The following is a 17,761-nucleotide window of genomic DNA, read 5'->3' as shown; positions in this document are numbered from 1 at the left end:
GCTAGATTTTTGTTTTTTCTTTTCTTGTCAATGTTTAATTTAAATAATTGTGTAGGATACCATGCATGGGCATTAGGTTCACAATTCTGGCACATACACAAGATTTTGGGATGATAAACAACTTTCCTTGTCACAAACCTCCCTGTTTACTATAATTGTGAATTCCAAGACTGAAGGAAACCACATTTAAATAATAAATATAGTGTAAGGAAACTTTATTTTGCTCAACTAACATGATAAAAAAGAATTTGGAATTATATCTTATTATTATTTCTCTATTAAGCTTAACGTACATTTTGACCTTCACAGTTGTTTAATGGATAACTGTGGAGAATTAAAAACACTAGAACTCACCTGCCATTATGTCCCATGTGGCCTGAAAAGAAAGATAAGCAATTAAATGTAAGAATAACAATAAAATGAAACCCTCAAATTTGATCTGAGCAGACTGTTCCCTTATGTTATATGGTGGTTGTACAATCCATATACACACAAAATATTGCGGCACAAATATAAAAATTACTTTTTCTAAATGACAGTCTAACCCATGTTTCTTTTTCTCAGGTATTCCTCCGGTGTTGTCAAGGTCTCTCAGTCTTGCCTCACAGATGCATTCATACAGTAAGTAATATGGTTATGTTGCCTTTTAATAATACAAGCTTGTTGTGTCAAATTTAGAGTGCAGAGTAAATCTGACTGATTACAGTGTGACCGCACTTATAATTTGGTTAACCTTTGGTATTGTTTTTTCTGTAGTTAACTTTCAACAGTTTGTAACTGTTGCTAGTTATGCGAGCTGATGAAATAGGATTTGGAATTTTTTTTTTGGGTAACGGGTCCCCCTTTAAGCGACAGAATGGCGCATGTGAGTGAGGGGAGCAGCGGCAAATGGGGAATGGAGAAATATTTGCAGATAAGAACCTAAACGGACAAAAGTCGTTTGCTGCCCATCTTAGCCTCAACCCTGCACCACTACTTTAGCTCCCAGCTACATTACTGTGCAAGGAATCAAAATTAATGTCTTTAATAAATAATGCTGTACTATTCTGTGAGATCTTTGCTTCTTACTAATCCTAAAGAAATTCTTAAAAAGGTAGAGACCCATTTACGGCAAAAAGTGGTATAAGTGCTAGAGGGTTAAGGAGTCCAGATTATTACCACTCCGAGCCCAAGTACTGTGCTGTTGATAATACAGAACAGGCTTGACTGTATTGTTTAAGGTAAGCAATAATAATTCTACACTTGTATAAAACCTTATTTAAAGGGATAGTGTACCTCATCTGTCATCATTACGTCTAAGAATAGGGCTTGTGCTGAAAATACATTTTGCTTATTTTTTAATTGAGAAATCTCTTTTCAGCACAAGCCCTATTACATTTTGAAAAAGGTGGTGTATTGCCACTTTTATCTCTTAAATGTATATTTGTGGACTCTGATTAAAACAAGCCATACAGGAAATGGAACATTAAGGAAAGGACATCCATTTTTATTAATAGGTATTTTTTTTACCTTTTAATAAGTTAAACCATTTACCCTTAAGAAAGTATGTGTCTCTGGGACCCAGAGAGAGATGCTGGTTGGAAATTATCCTTCAGGTTTGGTTACCCTTACCAGACAGAACAGAGAGTAGAGACCATATAAAAAGTAGTGATGCACAGAGTCCAGGATTCGGTTCAGGATTCTGCCTTTTTCAGCAGGATTCAATCCGGCCGAACCGAATCCTAATTTACATATGCAAATTAGGGACGGAGAGGGAAATCGTGTGAATTTTTGTCACAAAACAAGGAGAAAAAATGTTTTCCCCTTCCCACCCCTAATTTGCATATGCAAATTAGGATTTGGTTCGGTATTTGTCCGAATCCTTCATGAAGGATTTGGCCGAATCCAAAATAGTGGATTCGGTGCATCCCTAATAAAAAGTGATCCAATTGTCCTCCAGGTTTGGGGTTAAGCTCAGTGTTTTAAGCTCTAACAACCCTGACTTTTAAAACAAGCTATGTTACAGAAACGGCAACAAGGAAAAACCTTACTACAACAATGTGTGGTGTTTTTTCTGAATCTGGTTTAAAGATTTGCATAAATAAGGTGCCATGTTATTTTGTTTATATAGAATATATAACATTATATTAGAAAGAAGATGGACTGTATCAGGAAAAATTAGGGCTACTTCTTGTTTTCAGGCCAAGATTGTTGGTAGCATTAAGAGGGTGTAGCAGTCATTCTTATGCTGGCCATAGACGCAAAGATCTGATTTTCGGACCATGTCCAATTTTCATTTGGTTGATCAGACAGGTTAAAAGATTTGTCGGCTGCCGATATCTCTGCATGTATTGCTGATCATACGATTTTCAGTCGGAGACTGTCACTAGCTTTTGTCGGACATAACTTTCGTACGATTGCTGTCAGGGGCAGAACTTCGGCTGATCTGTTCTTTTATACTTTATTTAATCGGAATGGTTAGTGGCAGGTCGGGAGATGGGGAAGTCCTATTGTTCAATGATTCGTACGATCGGATCTTTGCGTCTATGGCCAGCTTTAGAAAATGCGTTGAAAAGTCACTTATGGATAATTGGTTGAAAGGAAGATGTCACCATATCCCTAATTCAGTGTCGTACACCAACAAATGACCACAAAGAAGAAGAAAAACAGACATTCTACAGAAAGAATTAGAAAAAGGCCCTCAGCAGGATATCATTATTTTCATGGAAGACATGAATGCAAATGCTGAGATGAGTAATATCTGTTATGACAAAGCTACGGGGAAACATACAGCTAGGAGAAAAGCTAGCTGCATGTTGTACCATGAAAAGTTACGCCATAGAAGGTACCTTGTTTCCTCATCTTAATAGCCACAAGCTAAATAAGACTATAATTTAGAGGGCGCACACCCATTGCTTGAATTAATGCTGAGGTGCTAATCCCATGAAGACTGCCCATATGAAGCCTCCTAATAAATTAAGTACAAGTCAAACAAAAGTATCGCACACTCCAATATAAAAAGTCAAAATGTATTTTATTTATTATGGGGACATCTTGAAGGTATATAAACTGCATAAATGCACGCAATCGTTTTGCCCCTTTTTTTCCTTTTTTTCTTGTATTTTTTCCCTGATGACCACCTATGTGGTTAAAACGCGTAGTGCCAATTATATGCAAGTCTTTTTGATGCAATAATTTTGACTTTTTTATGTTTGAGTGTGCAGTCCTTTTTTTTTTTGACTTGTAATATCCACAAGCTGACATGGTGTTTTCCTGATGGGAGAGACAGAAACCAGATTGACGAACGAATGATTAACAGTACCTGGAGACACTCAACTGCTTGATGTCATTGAGAACAGTGGCTGGTCTTATGTTTTGTCCTCTTGTCAGTTAAAGGGAGTGTGTCATGATTTTTATGATGTATTATTTATTTGTAAATTACACTATTTACACTGCAAATAACTCACTCTACAATATAAAATGTCATTCCTGAACCAGCAAGTGTATTTTTTTTTAGTTGTAATATTGGTGTGTAGGCAGCCATCTCATGTCATTTTTCCTGGTCATGTGCTTTCAGAAAGAGCCAGGACTTTAGGATTGAACTGCTTTCTGGCAGGCTGTTGTTTCTCCAACTTAATGTAACTGAATGTGCCGCAGTGGGACCTGGATTTTACTATTGAGTGCTGTTCTTAGATCTATCAGGCAGCTGCTATCTGGTGACCTTCCCATTGTTCTGTTGTTTGGCTGCTGGGGGGGGTGATATCACTACAACTCGCAGTAAAGAGTGACTGAAGTTTATCACATGACTGGGGCACTTGGGAAATGGACAATATGTCTAGCCCCATGTCAGATTTCAAATTTAAATATTAAATCTGTGTGCTCTTTTGAAAAACTGATTTCAGTGCAGAATTCTGCTAGAGCAGCACAATTAACTTGCGTTTGAAGAAAACATTTTTCCCATGACCGTAAATTCCCTTTAAATACTTAGTACCTTAATAGGCTGGTTATGTATGTAACACCCTGTACACACTTTCTCTATCCCTGATATCTTACTCTCTTTCTGCCACACCAGCCTACACTTTTTTTTGTTCCAGCAATTCATTACAATATAAGGAGTAGAGTGGCATTCTAGGCATGTGGGTATAAATACAAGGAGTGTTATGTAAAATACAAGGAGTGTAATGGCATTTCAGGCATGTGGCTATAAGTCTACGTACCTATTATCTGTTGCCTTGTAGGTACTGCTTATAAACTAGCCACATGTGGCATTGTTTGGTAACCATTATATATGGTAGTTAATGCACTAATTTAATATGGAGGTGAACTAAGATACTCCTGTGCAGTCCTGCTTGACAGGCTTGATGAGATCTGGGTGCTCTCGGTAACTAAGGGAGTGCTGCCTAGCAATGGCTTACATTTTGGTGAGGTATGGGGACTTTGTGTGCAGCAATGCACACATCTACCACTGCCTGATAGAAGTCCTGTATCACTCTATGGAAAAAATGGTTGTATGCTTCCTGTAACGAAGGACATACTGCCTTGCAATGGCACGTGTAAGGGCGAGATATGGAGACTTTGTATGTAGAAATGCACACACTCACCGCTACCAGATATAAGTCCTAGAAAACCCTTCGGAAATCGTTACTTGGGCGCTTAAAATTGCTTACTAAAAGGGTATGCCATTTAAGGGTAGTTTTATCTCTGCATTTTGCTTGCTGTGGCTTTTTTGGTTATGGCATCTTTCTGATATAAGCATATAATTTATTCCTTTTTTCTAAATAATGTTCGCGCATACATGGTTTATGTCTGCTGCATTATACACACACACGTCTGAATAAACCGTTGCAACAGTAACATGCCTGTCTTGTAAACTTCCTGTGTTTGCTAGTCAACCACTTGGAAAAGGAAATTGTGGGGCTGGATCTGAGGGAGTTTAAATTTTGTCACACTACCTGGGCCGGATTACAACGGCGGGTGCCCCTAGGCCACACTTTCCTAGTGTAGTAAATAATCATAAATTGGGCCCTAAGTATTATTAGCAAAAATAGAGACAGTACAATGACAATCTCGAGTTTATTTATGAACAAATTAAAAACATTGGACTAAAAACATAGAAAATAAGAGCAGACTAAACACTGATTCCTATGTCCTGTTTTGCTATAGAACCTCTTACTTACAGCCAAAACCAATGACCGAAGCATCCAACTGTTCTGTGCGCAGAATTTGGAAATGTCTAATATTATTATTAACATTTATTTATATATTGCCAGCATATTTCGCAGCGCTGTAAATATGGATTACACCAATGTGTAAACGGTCATTAGAAAATTTGACCTTTGATAAATTATATACAGTATAATCCTCTTTGTTTTTCTGAGGACCAGAAAAAATTGTGTACGATAAGAGGAAAAAATAAAATAAGAGAAATTTATTATGCATATTATATAGGTAGGACCACAAAAAATAGAGTACCGTAAACTTTAAATCAGGGGATGTAAAATTGAGGTTTCGCTGTACAATTATCCTTTGATAGGAACATCTATATGTATTAACAAATATAATTGAGATGTCATTAGACTTGAGTCTGTTATTCCTCAAAAGTACCAAAGAAACGGCAATCTCTCATTTCCAATGTAACTAATAGCCTTTATTGTTTTTTCTGCTCACAGAACACAAACATAAATGCCAAATGTAGTCAATATGTTCTATCTATCTATCTATCTATCTATCTATCTATAATTTCTTTGTATAAACACATTTATTTTACAGTATACGTTGGTGCTCTAAAAATACATTATAGTCCACTTGTAATATCAAATACAACCAACAGATGTCACTAGGGGATTCCAAAGATCCAAATAACCAGTGTCAAAAGCAGTCCAGTTGCATCTCATTTAGATGGACGAGTGCACAGAAAGCAAAACATACAGAATTTTTCATACAAAATACATCTGTATGAATTACTAAGCTTAACCAAAATGTGTCACTAATTCAAATGTTTGTAAAGAAATGTTAAACCTTTTTTTTTTTCTAACCTTTTCTAAACAGATCTCAGAATAATGTAAGTTTCTCCCTGCATTTGGTTTCTATATTATAAGCAGCCGTACAGCGGCTCTTTTAGTTATTACTTGTCTAGTGTGAAGCTGCTCTCCTTCTCCTGCCTTCTTCTATTGAAATCCATCAGGTATGCGCATATGGTTGCCACCTTTTCTGGAAAAAAATACCGGCCTTCCTTTATATTTATCTTTTTTCCCTATTAATAACAATGGGATCAACCATCATTTTTACCAGCCAGGCTGGTAAAAAAACAGCCAGGTGGCAACCTTATATGCGTACCTCTTCAAGGTCTTCATAGTCTGAGAGAAGGAGTGCTCCAAAAGCAAAAGGGGGCAAAGATTCATGCTAGACAAGGAAGTAACTAAAAAAAGCTGTGGTTCAACTCCTTGAAATAGAGAAAGCAAATAAATATGAATGCAGAGAGAAAGGTATGTTATTCTGGGGGCAGTTTTATGGGATTTTAAAAATAAAGACTTGGTAATCTTTTAAAAGGGTGTTTCACCTTGTCTTTTCAAACTTTTTTTTACTGCTGTCCATAAAATGATATCTTATGTTCCCCTATGTTTTGCACAGATGAAGTCTCTGCCTAGATTGTTCTGAGGGTTTGCATAAAAGCCACTCACTGAAGTAACTGTTCTCCTACCTCCCTCTCCTACAATCGGTGCTCCCCCCTCACTTACTGCCTCCCTGCCTCTCTCACAATAGTACCCTGAACCGTGGTGAAGAGCCTGTTACCCCCTCACAATTTAATCAACAGATGAAAGCATGCAAAATAAGAGAACTTTCGCAGTTGATTTTGAAGCTCATACTGCCAGTGCTAAGGGCCATATTTATTATGCTGTGTAAAAAACAGGGGAATAATACACCATACATCGCCAGGCTTTGGCGTAAAAAATTGAGTAAAGTTTTTTCTTAGATTAATTTCCATCAGAAGCAACGTGAAATAACGGTGGAAAATCTGGCGTTTGTGTGCAGTAAAATTACACAGCTTTTTACACCATTTTTCAGTTGCACAGCATAATATATATGCCCCTTAATGTTTGAAAGAGCTTTAATGCACTTATACAGTCCTCTTTAAAAAGGGGCTGGACCCCCTTCCCTTATGCATACATTACAAATTTACTATATACAATTTCAACTTAGCACTCCAAAAACATAGTGGCGTACATGCATGTTAAGAGAAAAGTGAATTGACAGACATATAGGCAAAGAGGGGTAATGCCTGCATTCAAGTAAAGAAGAGATAGTGTCCTTTGCATCAGTCCTAAACAAATTTACTTACCAGTAGATATCACAATATGTGAAATATCACAAAAACATAGGTAATCCATTATTAAACACCTTCAGAGTAACATAAAATCATGTATTGAGACACAGCAAGTAACACCCCTGTACTATGTGTCTGGCCCTGTCTCATTAGCTGGTGATGTCAGACCTTTGCTATAGCAGCCTAAATGTCCCCATACAAGAGCATATATAAACTGACGACCGGTTGTCTGTAGCTTATTGAGCAGTGTAGGTGGGCCTTCCATGGACTTTCCAAATGTCGATTGAGCAGATCTAAAAATCCAGTTGGATCGAGGACCAAATAGATTTGTTGACTACCTGCATTCTCCTCATTGTGATCCGATTGTTGGCACTAGGGCCCACCTCAAGGTGGGCATATCTGGGAGCGATTCACTCCTATGGCTATCTTAAGTCTTTGCCCTATGTCTCTCTGCCTGTTAGTCCACACAGTGTTTGTTTACTCTGTTCCTGATTTAGTCAAAGCTTTCTTAAAACAGAATGTGGTCCCATACTTCTGAGATAAAGTTATATTGCATTTCCAAGCATTTATTTGAACAACTGTTAGCTCCAGCCAAGGGTACATGCAGTTTTTGTTCTGTAACAGCTGGAGGGCCACCACTCACATGAAAGAACATAATTTTTAGTCAGTACTTTATATCAAACAGTATCATTCCAGCTGACCACAATTAACTACATTAGGATGCAGTTTTTGCTTTGTAATAGCTGGACCACCACCTGCTTGTATAGAGAAACATGCTTTTTTGTCAGTATTCAATAACACGTCACAAAGTGGCCTTCCTTCTAGTCCCTAGAATGCAGGTGGTTTTTGTTCTGTAACCGCTGGGGGGGGGCACTGCTCAATAAAGGTACAGTTAATTATGCCATAGCATTTATCAGCTGTCAATGATTAATTATCAGGGCAGTAGAATAGGAAATAGGAAAGGGGTAGAGCAGGAAGTTATGTAATAAAAAAAGTAACCATATGTAACAATAAAATTGAAGTTTCATAGAGCAATAGTGGTTTGGCTTGGAAGAAGTGGAAGGCAAATAAGACAAAAACTATATTACATAAAAATGTGTGTGGGGGTATATATATATAAAGGCTAACTGCAAAGTTGCTAGGAATGAGATGTTCTTTAACGTGCTGAAAGATAAATTGAAGGTGAGTGGCCCTGCTTCCTCTATATAGCTACACCAGTACCTGGGTTATTGGATATCCATGAAAAATTATGTGGAATGTGACAAATTTTTGAATTTCTATGTTTGTTTATAGTTACTTTGTTTCCTACAGAATATGTTAATGCTCGAGAGGAGGCAACAGACCTAAAGTCTGTAACTGATCGTGCAGCCCAGACCTTACTTTGGACAGAGCTTTTTAGAGGTGAGTATTTATTTTAAGGAGAACTAAACCCTAAAAATTAATGTCTAAACATGCCATATTTTATTTACTCGTTGCACCAGCCTAAAGGTGATCCAGGACTTTAAACTTGTCACAGGGGGGTCACCATCTTTGAAAGTGTCTGCGACACTTACATGCTTAGTGGGCTCTGTTTCAAAGCTAAGCTTCGGGGGTTGTCGCAAATTATCAAACAGAAAATGAGGTTGGCCTATAATATAAGATGATGCTACAGGGCTGATTTTTAAATTCTGATGCTAGTTGCACTGGTTTCTGAGCCGATGTAGTAATTATCTGTATTAATTACTAATCAGCCTTATATTGTGACATTTATATTCTATGCGTACTGTCTAGTGTGTGTCAGTCTCCAAGTGTACAGCTGCTTCTATTCTAAGCGTATCTGCACAGAGGAAAGGCGCATTACTAAGCTACACTAAGAACCGGAACAAAGGATCTGGTGAGATCTATCTTATTTGTGGGGGAGACGTGTAATCGAAAAAGGGTGGGGGACGCCCCCCTAAACCCTTTTGCCCCTACTGAAGGTAACCTATACCAATGAATTTTATCCGTATGTTCGCACACTGAAAACAGGCACAATTTAGAGAGAGAGTGGTTCAAAAAAAATGGTTTTTACTTTTATGCAGAGAAAAGTATTTTACATGAACAACGCCATACAACACATGGCATAATTTATACAATATTAAAAATGGCATACAATATCAACCACCCCAACGTTTTGGCACCAAGGCCTTTGTCAAGGGGATCCCCTTGACAAAGGCCTTGGTGCCAAAACGTTGGGGCCATTCTCATTTTTCTGGTAGGTGTATTCGCTCCTTGTTGATATCTTGCTTGCTATGTATAATCAATGGGTGGTTGATATTGTATGCTATTTTTAATATTGTATAAATTATGCCATGTGTTGTATGGCGTTGTTCATGTAAAATACTTTTCTCTGCATAAAAGTAAAAACCATTTTTTTTTAACCACTCTTTCTCTAAATTGTGCCTGTTTTCAGTGTGCGAACATACGGATAAAAAAGCCTTCCCGCCAGCTAGAATCGAAATCGCCAGCAGGATGGCTCTCAGAGCACTTCATTTTCTGAAGTTTCCTCATGAGGTGACTTTGGAAAATGAAACGCTCCAAGTGCCATCCTGCTGGCAATTTAGTTTGTAGCCGGCAGAAAGGATTTTCCGGGCGATCGACTAAATCTCCCCAAATCTTAGAGTGTGCCCTTACCCTTAAAGGGTGACTAACTAAGCTTAAAGCACAAAGTGGGAAGTGAGTGAGTTCTGTTATGTTAGACATGACTCTAGCCTATATAAACTACATTTTTGGCTAACTAACTTTATTAGAAACATTTTTTATTTGGCACAGCCTATCTATTTACCCAGGTTTTATTTTTTTACACTGAACTGTTGTATTAAAGGAAAATGACATCAAAAACAAGTGTTTTAAAATAATTATAATGTACTGTTGCCCTGGTGAATTGTCTTCAGAAACATGACTATAGTTTGTATAAATAAGCTGCTGTGTAGCCATGGGGGTAAGACTTTCAAGTTGAAATAGGGCTAAATGGCGCAGGTTACATAACGGATAACTGTAGAATACCATTATATTTTGCAGAGCTTATCTGCTGTCCGGATTTTCTCCTTTTTCAGACTTCCCTGTAGTAGTGTTTTTGAAAGGGGAACTATCTTGATGAAAAAGCCTTATCATGCTAAATTGAAAAACCTTCTAAATATAGTAACATAGTAACATAGTAAGTAAGGTTGAAAAAAGACACGTCCATCGAGTTCAACCTTTTTTTTTTTTTTTTTTTTTTTTTAACTACCTATCTGCCAGTTGATCCAGAGGAAGGCAAAAAACCCATCTGAAGCCTCTCCAATTTGCCTTAGAGGGGGAAAAATTCCTTCCTGACTCCAAAATGGCAATCGGACTAGTCCCTGGATCAACTTGGACTATGAGCTATTTCCCATAACCCTGTATTCCCTTACTTGCTAAAAAGCCATCCAACCCCTTCTTAAAGCTATCTAATGTATCAGCCTGTACAACTGATTCAGGGAGAGAATTCCACATCTTCACAGCTCTCACTGTAAAAAACCCCTTCCGAATATTTAGGCGGAACCTCTTTTCTTCTAATCGGAATGGGTGACCTCGTGTCAGCTGGAAAGACTTACTGGTAAATAAAGCATTAGAGAGATTATTATTTGATCCCCTTATATATTTATACATAGTCATCATATCACCCCTTAAGCGCCTCTTCTCCAGTGTGAACATCTCCAATTTGGCCAGTCTTTCCTCATAGCTAAGATTTTCAATACCTTTTACAAGCTTAGTTGCCCTTCTCTGTACCCTCTCTAATACAATAATGTCCTGTTTGAGTGATGGAGACCAAAACTGTACGGCATATTCTAGATGAGGCCTTACAAGTGCTCTATACAGTGGAAGAATGACCCCCTCCTCCCTTGACTCTATGCCCCTTTTTAATACAGCTCAAGACCTTATTTGCCCTTGATGCTGCTGACTGGCATTGCTTGCTACAGCCAAGTTTATCATCTACAAGGACTCCAAGGTCCTTTTACATAATGGATTTGCCTAGTGCAGTCCAATCAAGGGTAAAAGTGGCTTGGATATTTTTACATCCCAGGTGCATGACTTTACATTTATCAACATTGAATCTCATTTGCCACTTAGCTGCCCAGATTGCCAGTTTGTCAAGATCATGTTGCAAGGATGCCACATCCTGGATGGAATTTATTGGGCTGGATAATTTTGTGTCATCTGCAAACACTGATACATTACTTACAACACCCTCCCCTAAGTCATTAATGACAAGTTAAATAAAAGTGGACCCAATACTGAGCCCTGGGGGACCCCACTAAGAACCTTACTCCAAGTAGAGAATGTCCCATTAACAACCACCCTCTGTACCCGATCCTGCAGCCAGTTTCCTATCCACGTGCAAACGACTTCATTAAGCCCAACAGACCTTAGTTTAGAAAGCAGTCGTTTGTGGGGCACAGTATCAAATGCTTTGGCAAAATCCAAATAGATCACATCTACTGCCCCCCCACTATCCAGAATCTTACTTACCACATCATAAAATGCAATCAAATTCGTCTGACATGACCTATCCTTCATAAAGCCATGCTGATTGTTGCTCATAATGCCATTCATTAGGACAAAATTTTGAATGTGATCCCTTAACAAGCCTTCAAATAATTTGCCCACCACAGATGTCAAGCTCACTGGCCTATAATTGCCAGGCTGAGATCGTAATCCCTTTTTAAATATTGGAATAACATCATCTTTTCTCCAATCCATAGGCACCATACCAGATGACAGTGAATCTGAGAAAATCAGAAATAAGGGCTGGTCTAAAACTGAACTAAGCTCTCTTAGAACCCGGGGGTGTATACCATCAGGCCCTGGAGCCTTGTTTACATTAATTTGTATTAAAGCTTTTTGAATCATATCCTGAGTCAGCCACTGACTAGATTGAGCTGAACCATTCGTGCAGTTATTAAGTGAGCCTGTGAACCCAGACTCCTCTATTGTATACACTGAAGAAAAGAACTGATTTAACACATTTGCCTTATCTGTATCTGTTACAACCATACTGGCACCATTATTTAATGGAGCAACACTCTCAACCTGCATCTTTTTACTATTAATATATTTAAAAAACTTTTTAGGGTTAGTTTTCACCTCCACCGCAATTAACTCTTCATTTCTTTTCTTAGCCTTCCGGATTGCTGATTTACAACATTTATTACAGTGTTTATATTCATTAAATGCAGCTTCTGTCCCTACAGATTTGTAGTTTTTAAATGCCTTTCTCTTCTTTCCCATTAACTTCTTTACTTCTGTATTAAGCCACACAGGATGATTCTTAGAGCTTCTACGTTTAGTCCTTAAGGGAATAAATTGAGAACAGTAATGATTTAATATCATTTTAAAGGACAACCATTTCTGTTCTGTGTTTTTAGCTGAAAACCTAATGCCCCAATCAATGCTCTGTAGGGCAGCCCTCAAGGCACTAAAATTAGCTTTTCCAAAATGGTTTTTGTTGCCCCAGTATATTTTTGTTTTTTGCACCAGACATTAAAATATATAACCTTATGGTCACTATTACCCAGGGGTTCAATGACTTGTACATTTGCTATAAGTTCTGGGTCATTTGAGATCACTAAATCAAGAATAGCATTTTTTCTAGTAGGCTCCTCAACAACCTGTGCTAAAAAATTGTCGTGCAATAAGTTTATAAACTTGTTCCCATTAACTGATCTAGCAGTACCGTTGCTCCAGTCAATATCTGGGTAATTAAAATCCCCCATTATCATTACTTTACCTAAACTAGCAGCCTTTTCTATTTGCATTAGGAGCTTTGTCTCTTCCTCCTCACTTACATTAGGGGGTCTATAGCATACGCCTACAATTAATTTGCTGGATTCTTTACAATTGGTGAAGAACTCCACCTATATGACTTCTGCCCCCTCATTTTCTAACATAACCTCCTCCTTTATATGAGCTTTTAAATCCTGCCTAACATACACACATACCCCTCCTCCTTTTTCTATTGCCTCTGTCCCTCCGAAACAAAGTATAGCCACTGATATTTACTGCCCAGTCATGCGACTCATTCAGCCATGTTTCGGCCACACCAAACACATCATATTTTCCTTCCATCACCAGCAGCTCCAGCTCTCCCATTTTACCAATCAGACTTCTTGCATTTGTAAACATACATTTAATACTGGCACCATATTGAACATATGACATGTGGTCCTCCCTATCCTTAACAGTATCCCCAGCCAAATCTCCTCGCCCATTTTCCCTTTCTTTGCCCACTATCTCATCTAACCTGTCTACCACTGAATCTTTTACTGAACCCTCCCCCCCGACCTAGTTTAAAATCTCCTACAACCCTCTAGCCATCTTCTCTCCCAAAACAGCTGCCCCATCATCATTGAGGTGCAGCCCATCCCTAGCAAAGAGCCTGTAGCCGACTGAAAAATCAGCCCAGTTCTCCAAAAACCCAAAACCCTCCTCCCTACACCAATCTTTCAGCCACGCATTAATCTCCCTACGCTCCCGCTGTCTCCTTAGCGTTGCTCGTGGCTCAGGTAATATCTCTGAGAAAATTAACTTGGAAGTCCTCGCCCTCAGCTTTGAACCTAGTTTTTTTAAAATCATTTTTGAGGACTTCACCACCTCCTCTAACTTTGTCATTGGTACCTATGTGTACCAAGACCGCTGGGTCTTCCCCAGCCCCTCCCAATAATCTGTCCACTCGTTCCACCACATGCCGAACCCTAGCACCAGGCAAGCAGCAGACTGTTCGGCATGTAGGGGCCTTGCGACAGATTACCCTATCCACCTTTCTAATAATTGAATCCCCTATAACTAGAACCTGCCTTTCCTTCCTTGCACTCCCCCCACCACCCGTATTAGAGCCACTGCCTCCCGGGGTGCTCAGAGAGTCAGCCTGCTCCATACACGCCAGTTCTGAGTTTTCCTCCCCAGCATCTTCAGCCAAAACGGCGAATTTGCTGTTTTGGACAAACTGTGGACCAGCCCCCCTACTCTTCTGTCCCCTACTTCCCCTCTTGACTGTCACAAACCTTCCTCCCTCATTAGCCTCCACTGCCCCTTCTCCTCCCCCCACTCCACTAGCCCCTGCCAGTGGTTGCTCTGCGAGCCTCCTGTCATTCCCCTCGTTTGCCGATGCTCTCGGTGCTGCAAGTTCACCCACCGACATCTCTCACATGTAAATACTGCATGGAACTGCTGCTCCAACACCACATACATGTGACAAGACACACACTGAGTAATACCAGCAATGGTACTTAGTCTCCCAAATGTAATTCCTCACCAACACCTTTTCCGTTTTAAATGCCTTAAGGTTTTTAACGCTGCTTAACACTTAATTCACATGCAACACTTCGATCACATGCAACACTCGCTAAGCAGCTCCCACACTCGCTTTGCCTTCACAAGTGAAAGGTTTCAACCAGAGCACACAAAGCCTGTTCAGAATTTACCTGATTAACCCCTCCCCCTTAATTAGAAGAAAGAGGGAAAGGAGAAAAAAAAAATGCTATTTGCTACCAGCAGTAAATAAAAACCCTTATTAACTTTTTTTTATGTTCCCCTTAGACCTCTAAAGCTAAAACACAAAAAGAAAGTAAATGCACTTAATGTATCAACTAGTTTACCCCAAAGAGAGAGAAGAAAAAGCTGTTTGTCTCAGTCAGATAACTCACAGAACACACAGCAGTCAGTTATTTGCACTTACTCCCTCCTTGCACCCAGCACTCCCAGCATGCACAGCAAACCCCAACGCCTTAAGGGTTTTAACGCTGCTTAACACTTAATTCACATGCAACACTTCGATCACATGCAACACTCGCTAAGCAGCTCCCACACTCGCTTTGCCTTCACAAGTGTAAGGTTTCAACCAGAGCACACAAAGCCTGATCAATTAAAATTCTGTACTGTTTCTGATATAACCAAATTACTCTTCACTGTCCCCCTGAAATAATCAGACTATGGGCTTTGTTCACATTATCATTACTTTAAATGCAGTATTTAAGTACCATAACCCTTCTGAGATATTGACTTGTTTCAGCAGAGCCGCCCGTATTACTGTATACATTGTCTGTGCACTTACATAGTAACATAGTAACATAGTAAGTAAGGTTGAAAAAAGACACATGTCCATCGAGTTCAACCTTTTTTTTTTTTTTTTGTTTGGACTTTATTTAAATACTTTTTGGTAATTTCATAGGGGACACTTTTGTTTACCTTGGAGACCTATATTTCATTAATAAGGACATCCTAATATTTCTAAATCTGTCTGATTTTTGAGTATTTCCAATTCTTTAACAAGTTATAAGCACCAAATACCCGAATATTTATATTTATTATAAAAAAATTTTTATATCCTAAATATTTTGGATTTTATGCATATAAATACAAAACATTTGGAAAGTCTCGAGTCTCCTGAATGCACCAATACATCATAAGTATTGTTTTACAGCACTACTAAATTTTCAAACCTCTTTAGAAATATGCATTTTTTAGATCAAAAGGCCAAACATTCTACAGTAGCTGTATTTTAGAAAACTAAACATTCTGATGTATTGTGCAGCACTGTGGAAATATATGGGTGCTTTAAATAATAATCAAAAATAATTGTTAATAATAATGGTTGGCTGCAAAATTCAGTAAATTAAAAGGGTCAGACAACCTGTTTTTATTTTGGAATACCAAATAAATTTGTGTTTAGTTTGTTCGGTAAAAATAAAACTGTTCATGTGATTTTGATGATGACTTTACCTTCCCTTTTCTATAAAATTTTACACCTAGACATTTTTGTTTCATGCACAACAGGTCTAGGAATGACCCTGAGTTATATGTTCCGAGAGCCAGCAACTATTAATTACCCATTTGAGAAAGGTCCTCTAAGTCCACGGTTCCGTGGTGAGCATGCATTACGTAGGTATCCATCGGGTGAGGAGCGCTGCATCGCCTGCAAACTCTGTGAGGCAGCCTGCCCTGCTCAGGTATGTTTGGGACATATCTTTGCATACAATATCCCCCCTTTCCATGGTAAGCACTGTAAATTTGGGGTCCAATACCTGCATATGTTATACCGTTATGTTGCTGCCACCACAATCCTTAATGGAACAGTAACACCAAAAAATGAAGTGTTTTAATGGAAAGACAATATAATGTACTGGTGCCCTGTACTGGCAAAACTGATGTTTGTTTAAGAACTATAATTTATATTCACAAGCCGCTGTGTAACCATGGGGGCAGCCATTGAAGTGCAGGACACACCTTTAGATAAGAGATAATTTCTAAAGAATCCCATTACATGCTACTGTTTATCTGTTAGCTGCTGTGTATCCTGTGCCTTTTACCAGTGCAGGCAACAGTACATTATATTTTCATTACTTAGGATACTTTCATTTGTTTGGTGTTACTGTTCCTTTAAGTGGAAGTGGTATATGTTTCTTAGTCATTTGACAGTAACCATAAAATAAAGGTGACTAGCTATGATAGGTCTGCTATATCATAAATGCCCCTTTGTAACTATTTTACTGAATAACTGCTTGAAGTTGGACTCCCTGTGTAGATATGCTGGTGCTGCAAGTGTTTTATGTTTTGCAGGCAATTACAATTGAAGCAGAGCCACGTGCAGATGGAAGCCGTCGAACTACAAGATATGACATTGACATGACAAAGTGTATCTATTGTGGGTTCTGCCAGGAGGCATGCCCCGTAGATGCAATTGTGGAGGTAACCAGTGCTTTGTTCTTTTTTTTTTTTTTTTCTCTCCTCTTTTTGTCATAGGCATAAATCATGTAACTTTAATGCTCTGAACAAGTGAAAATACTCACTCTGGGGATCATTTATAAACGCCAAGCAAATTTGCACCTGGGCACTAATTTTATGATGAACAATTTTTAAGCATGGCTTGTAACAGCATAAAGGAAAACATGGAGATGACTGAAGTCATATGGGTTGGTAGTTACATACTGTAGATTGTAAGGTAACAGGCAAATTAATTGTGGGTGTATGCTACAACAGACCCCCTCATGTAAGTAAAGAGGAAAAGGCTCCACTTCTGCTGCAATAGCAAAGGTTGCAAGTTTAAAATATTTTACATGGCAGTTTTTTGTCAGAGATTGTTGTGGACCCGACCAGGTTACACAAAGGTTATAGAAACGATATCTAATTTGCAGCGTAACCATCATGAAATTGAAATGTGCAGTGTGTTTATGTAAAAAAGTAGCATTTTCTCAAATATTAAGCACATAATAAAACACCTTAGGGACTCCTTAACAAGTATTTCCAAATGCTAACAACTACAAAGGACACCCCCCACCAGGTGCACCTCCCACAGTGTAGGGCAGGCAGAGTATGGCGCACACAGGTAAGGTAGAGCTGGGCAGGCACAGCCAGAGAAGTCCAGGAGACGGGTGAACCTATCAGGACCACATGATGATGACTACTCTGCACAATTCCAGTGCT

General features: G+C 38.7%; 1 protein-coding gene across 3 annotated transcripts in view; it reads left to right on the top strand.

Annotated features, from left to right (window-relative positions):
• The window catches only part of ndufs8.L (NADH:ubiquinone oxidoreductase core subunit S8 L homeolog), a 29,189-nt gene that overhangs the window by 2,767 nt on the left and 8,661 nt on the right, over window positions 1-17,761 (top strand). For all 3 annotated transcript variants that reach the window (XM_018224543.2, XM_018224541.2, NM_001093862.2), the window contains exons 3-6: window positions 565-621; window positions 8,615-8,704; window positions 16,115-16,287; window positions 16,898-17,026. In XM_018224543.2, coding sequence (XP_018080032.1) covers window positions 565-621; window positions 8,615-8,704; window positions 16,115-16,287; window positions 16,898-17,026 — 449 coding nt within the window. The remainder of the gene's footprint in view (window positions 1-564; window positions 622-8,614; window positions 8,705-16,114; window positions 16,288-16,897; window positions 17,027-17,761) is intronic.

The sequence above is a fragment of the Xenopus laevis genome, chromosome 7L (assembly GCF_017654675.1).
Source record: "Xenopus laevis strain J_2021 chromosome 7L, Xenopus_laevis_v10.1, whole genome shotgun sequence".
NCBI classification, from domain to species: Eukaryota; Metazoa; Chordata; class Amphibia; order Anura; family Pipidae; genus Xenopus; species Xenopus laevis.
This window is presented reverse-complemented; position numbering and strand designations above follow the sequence as displayed.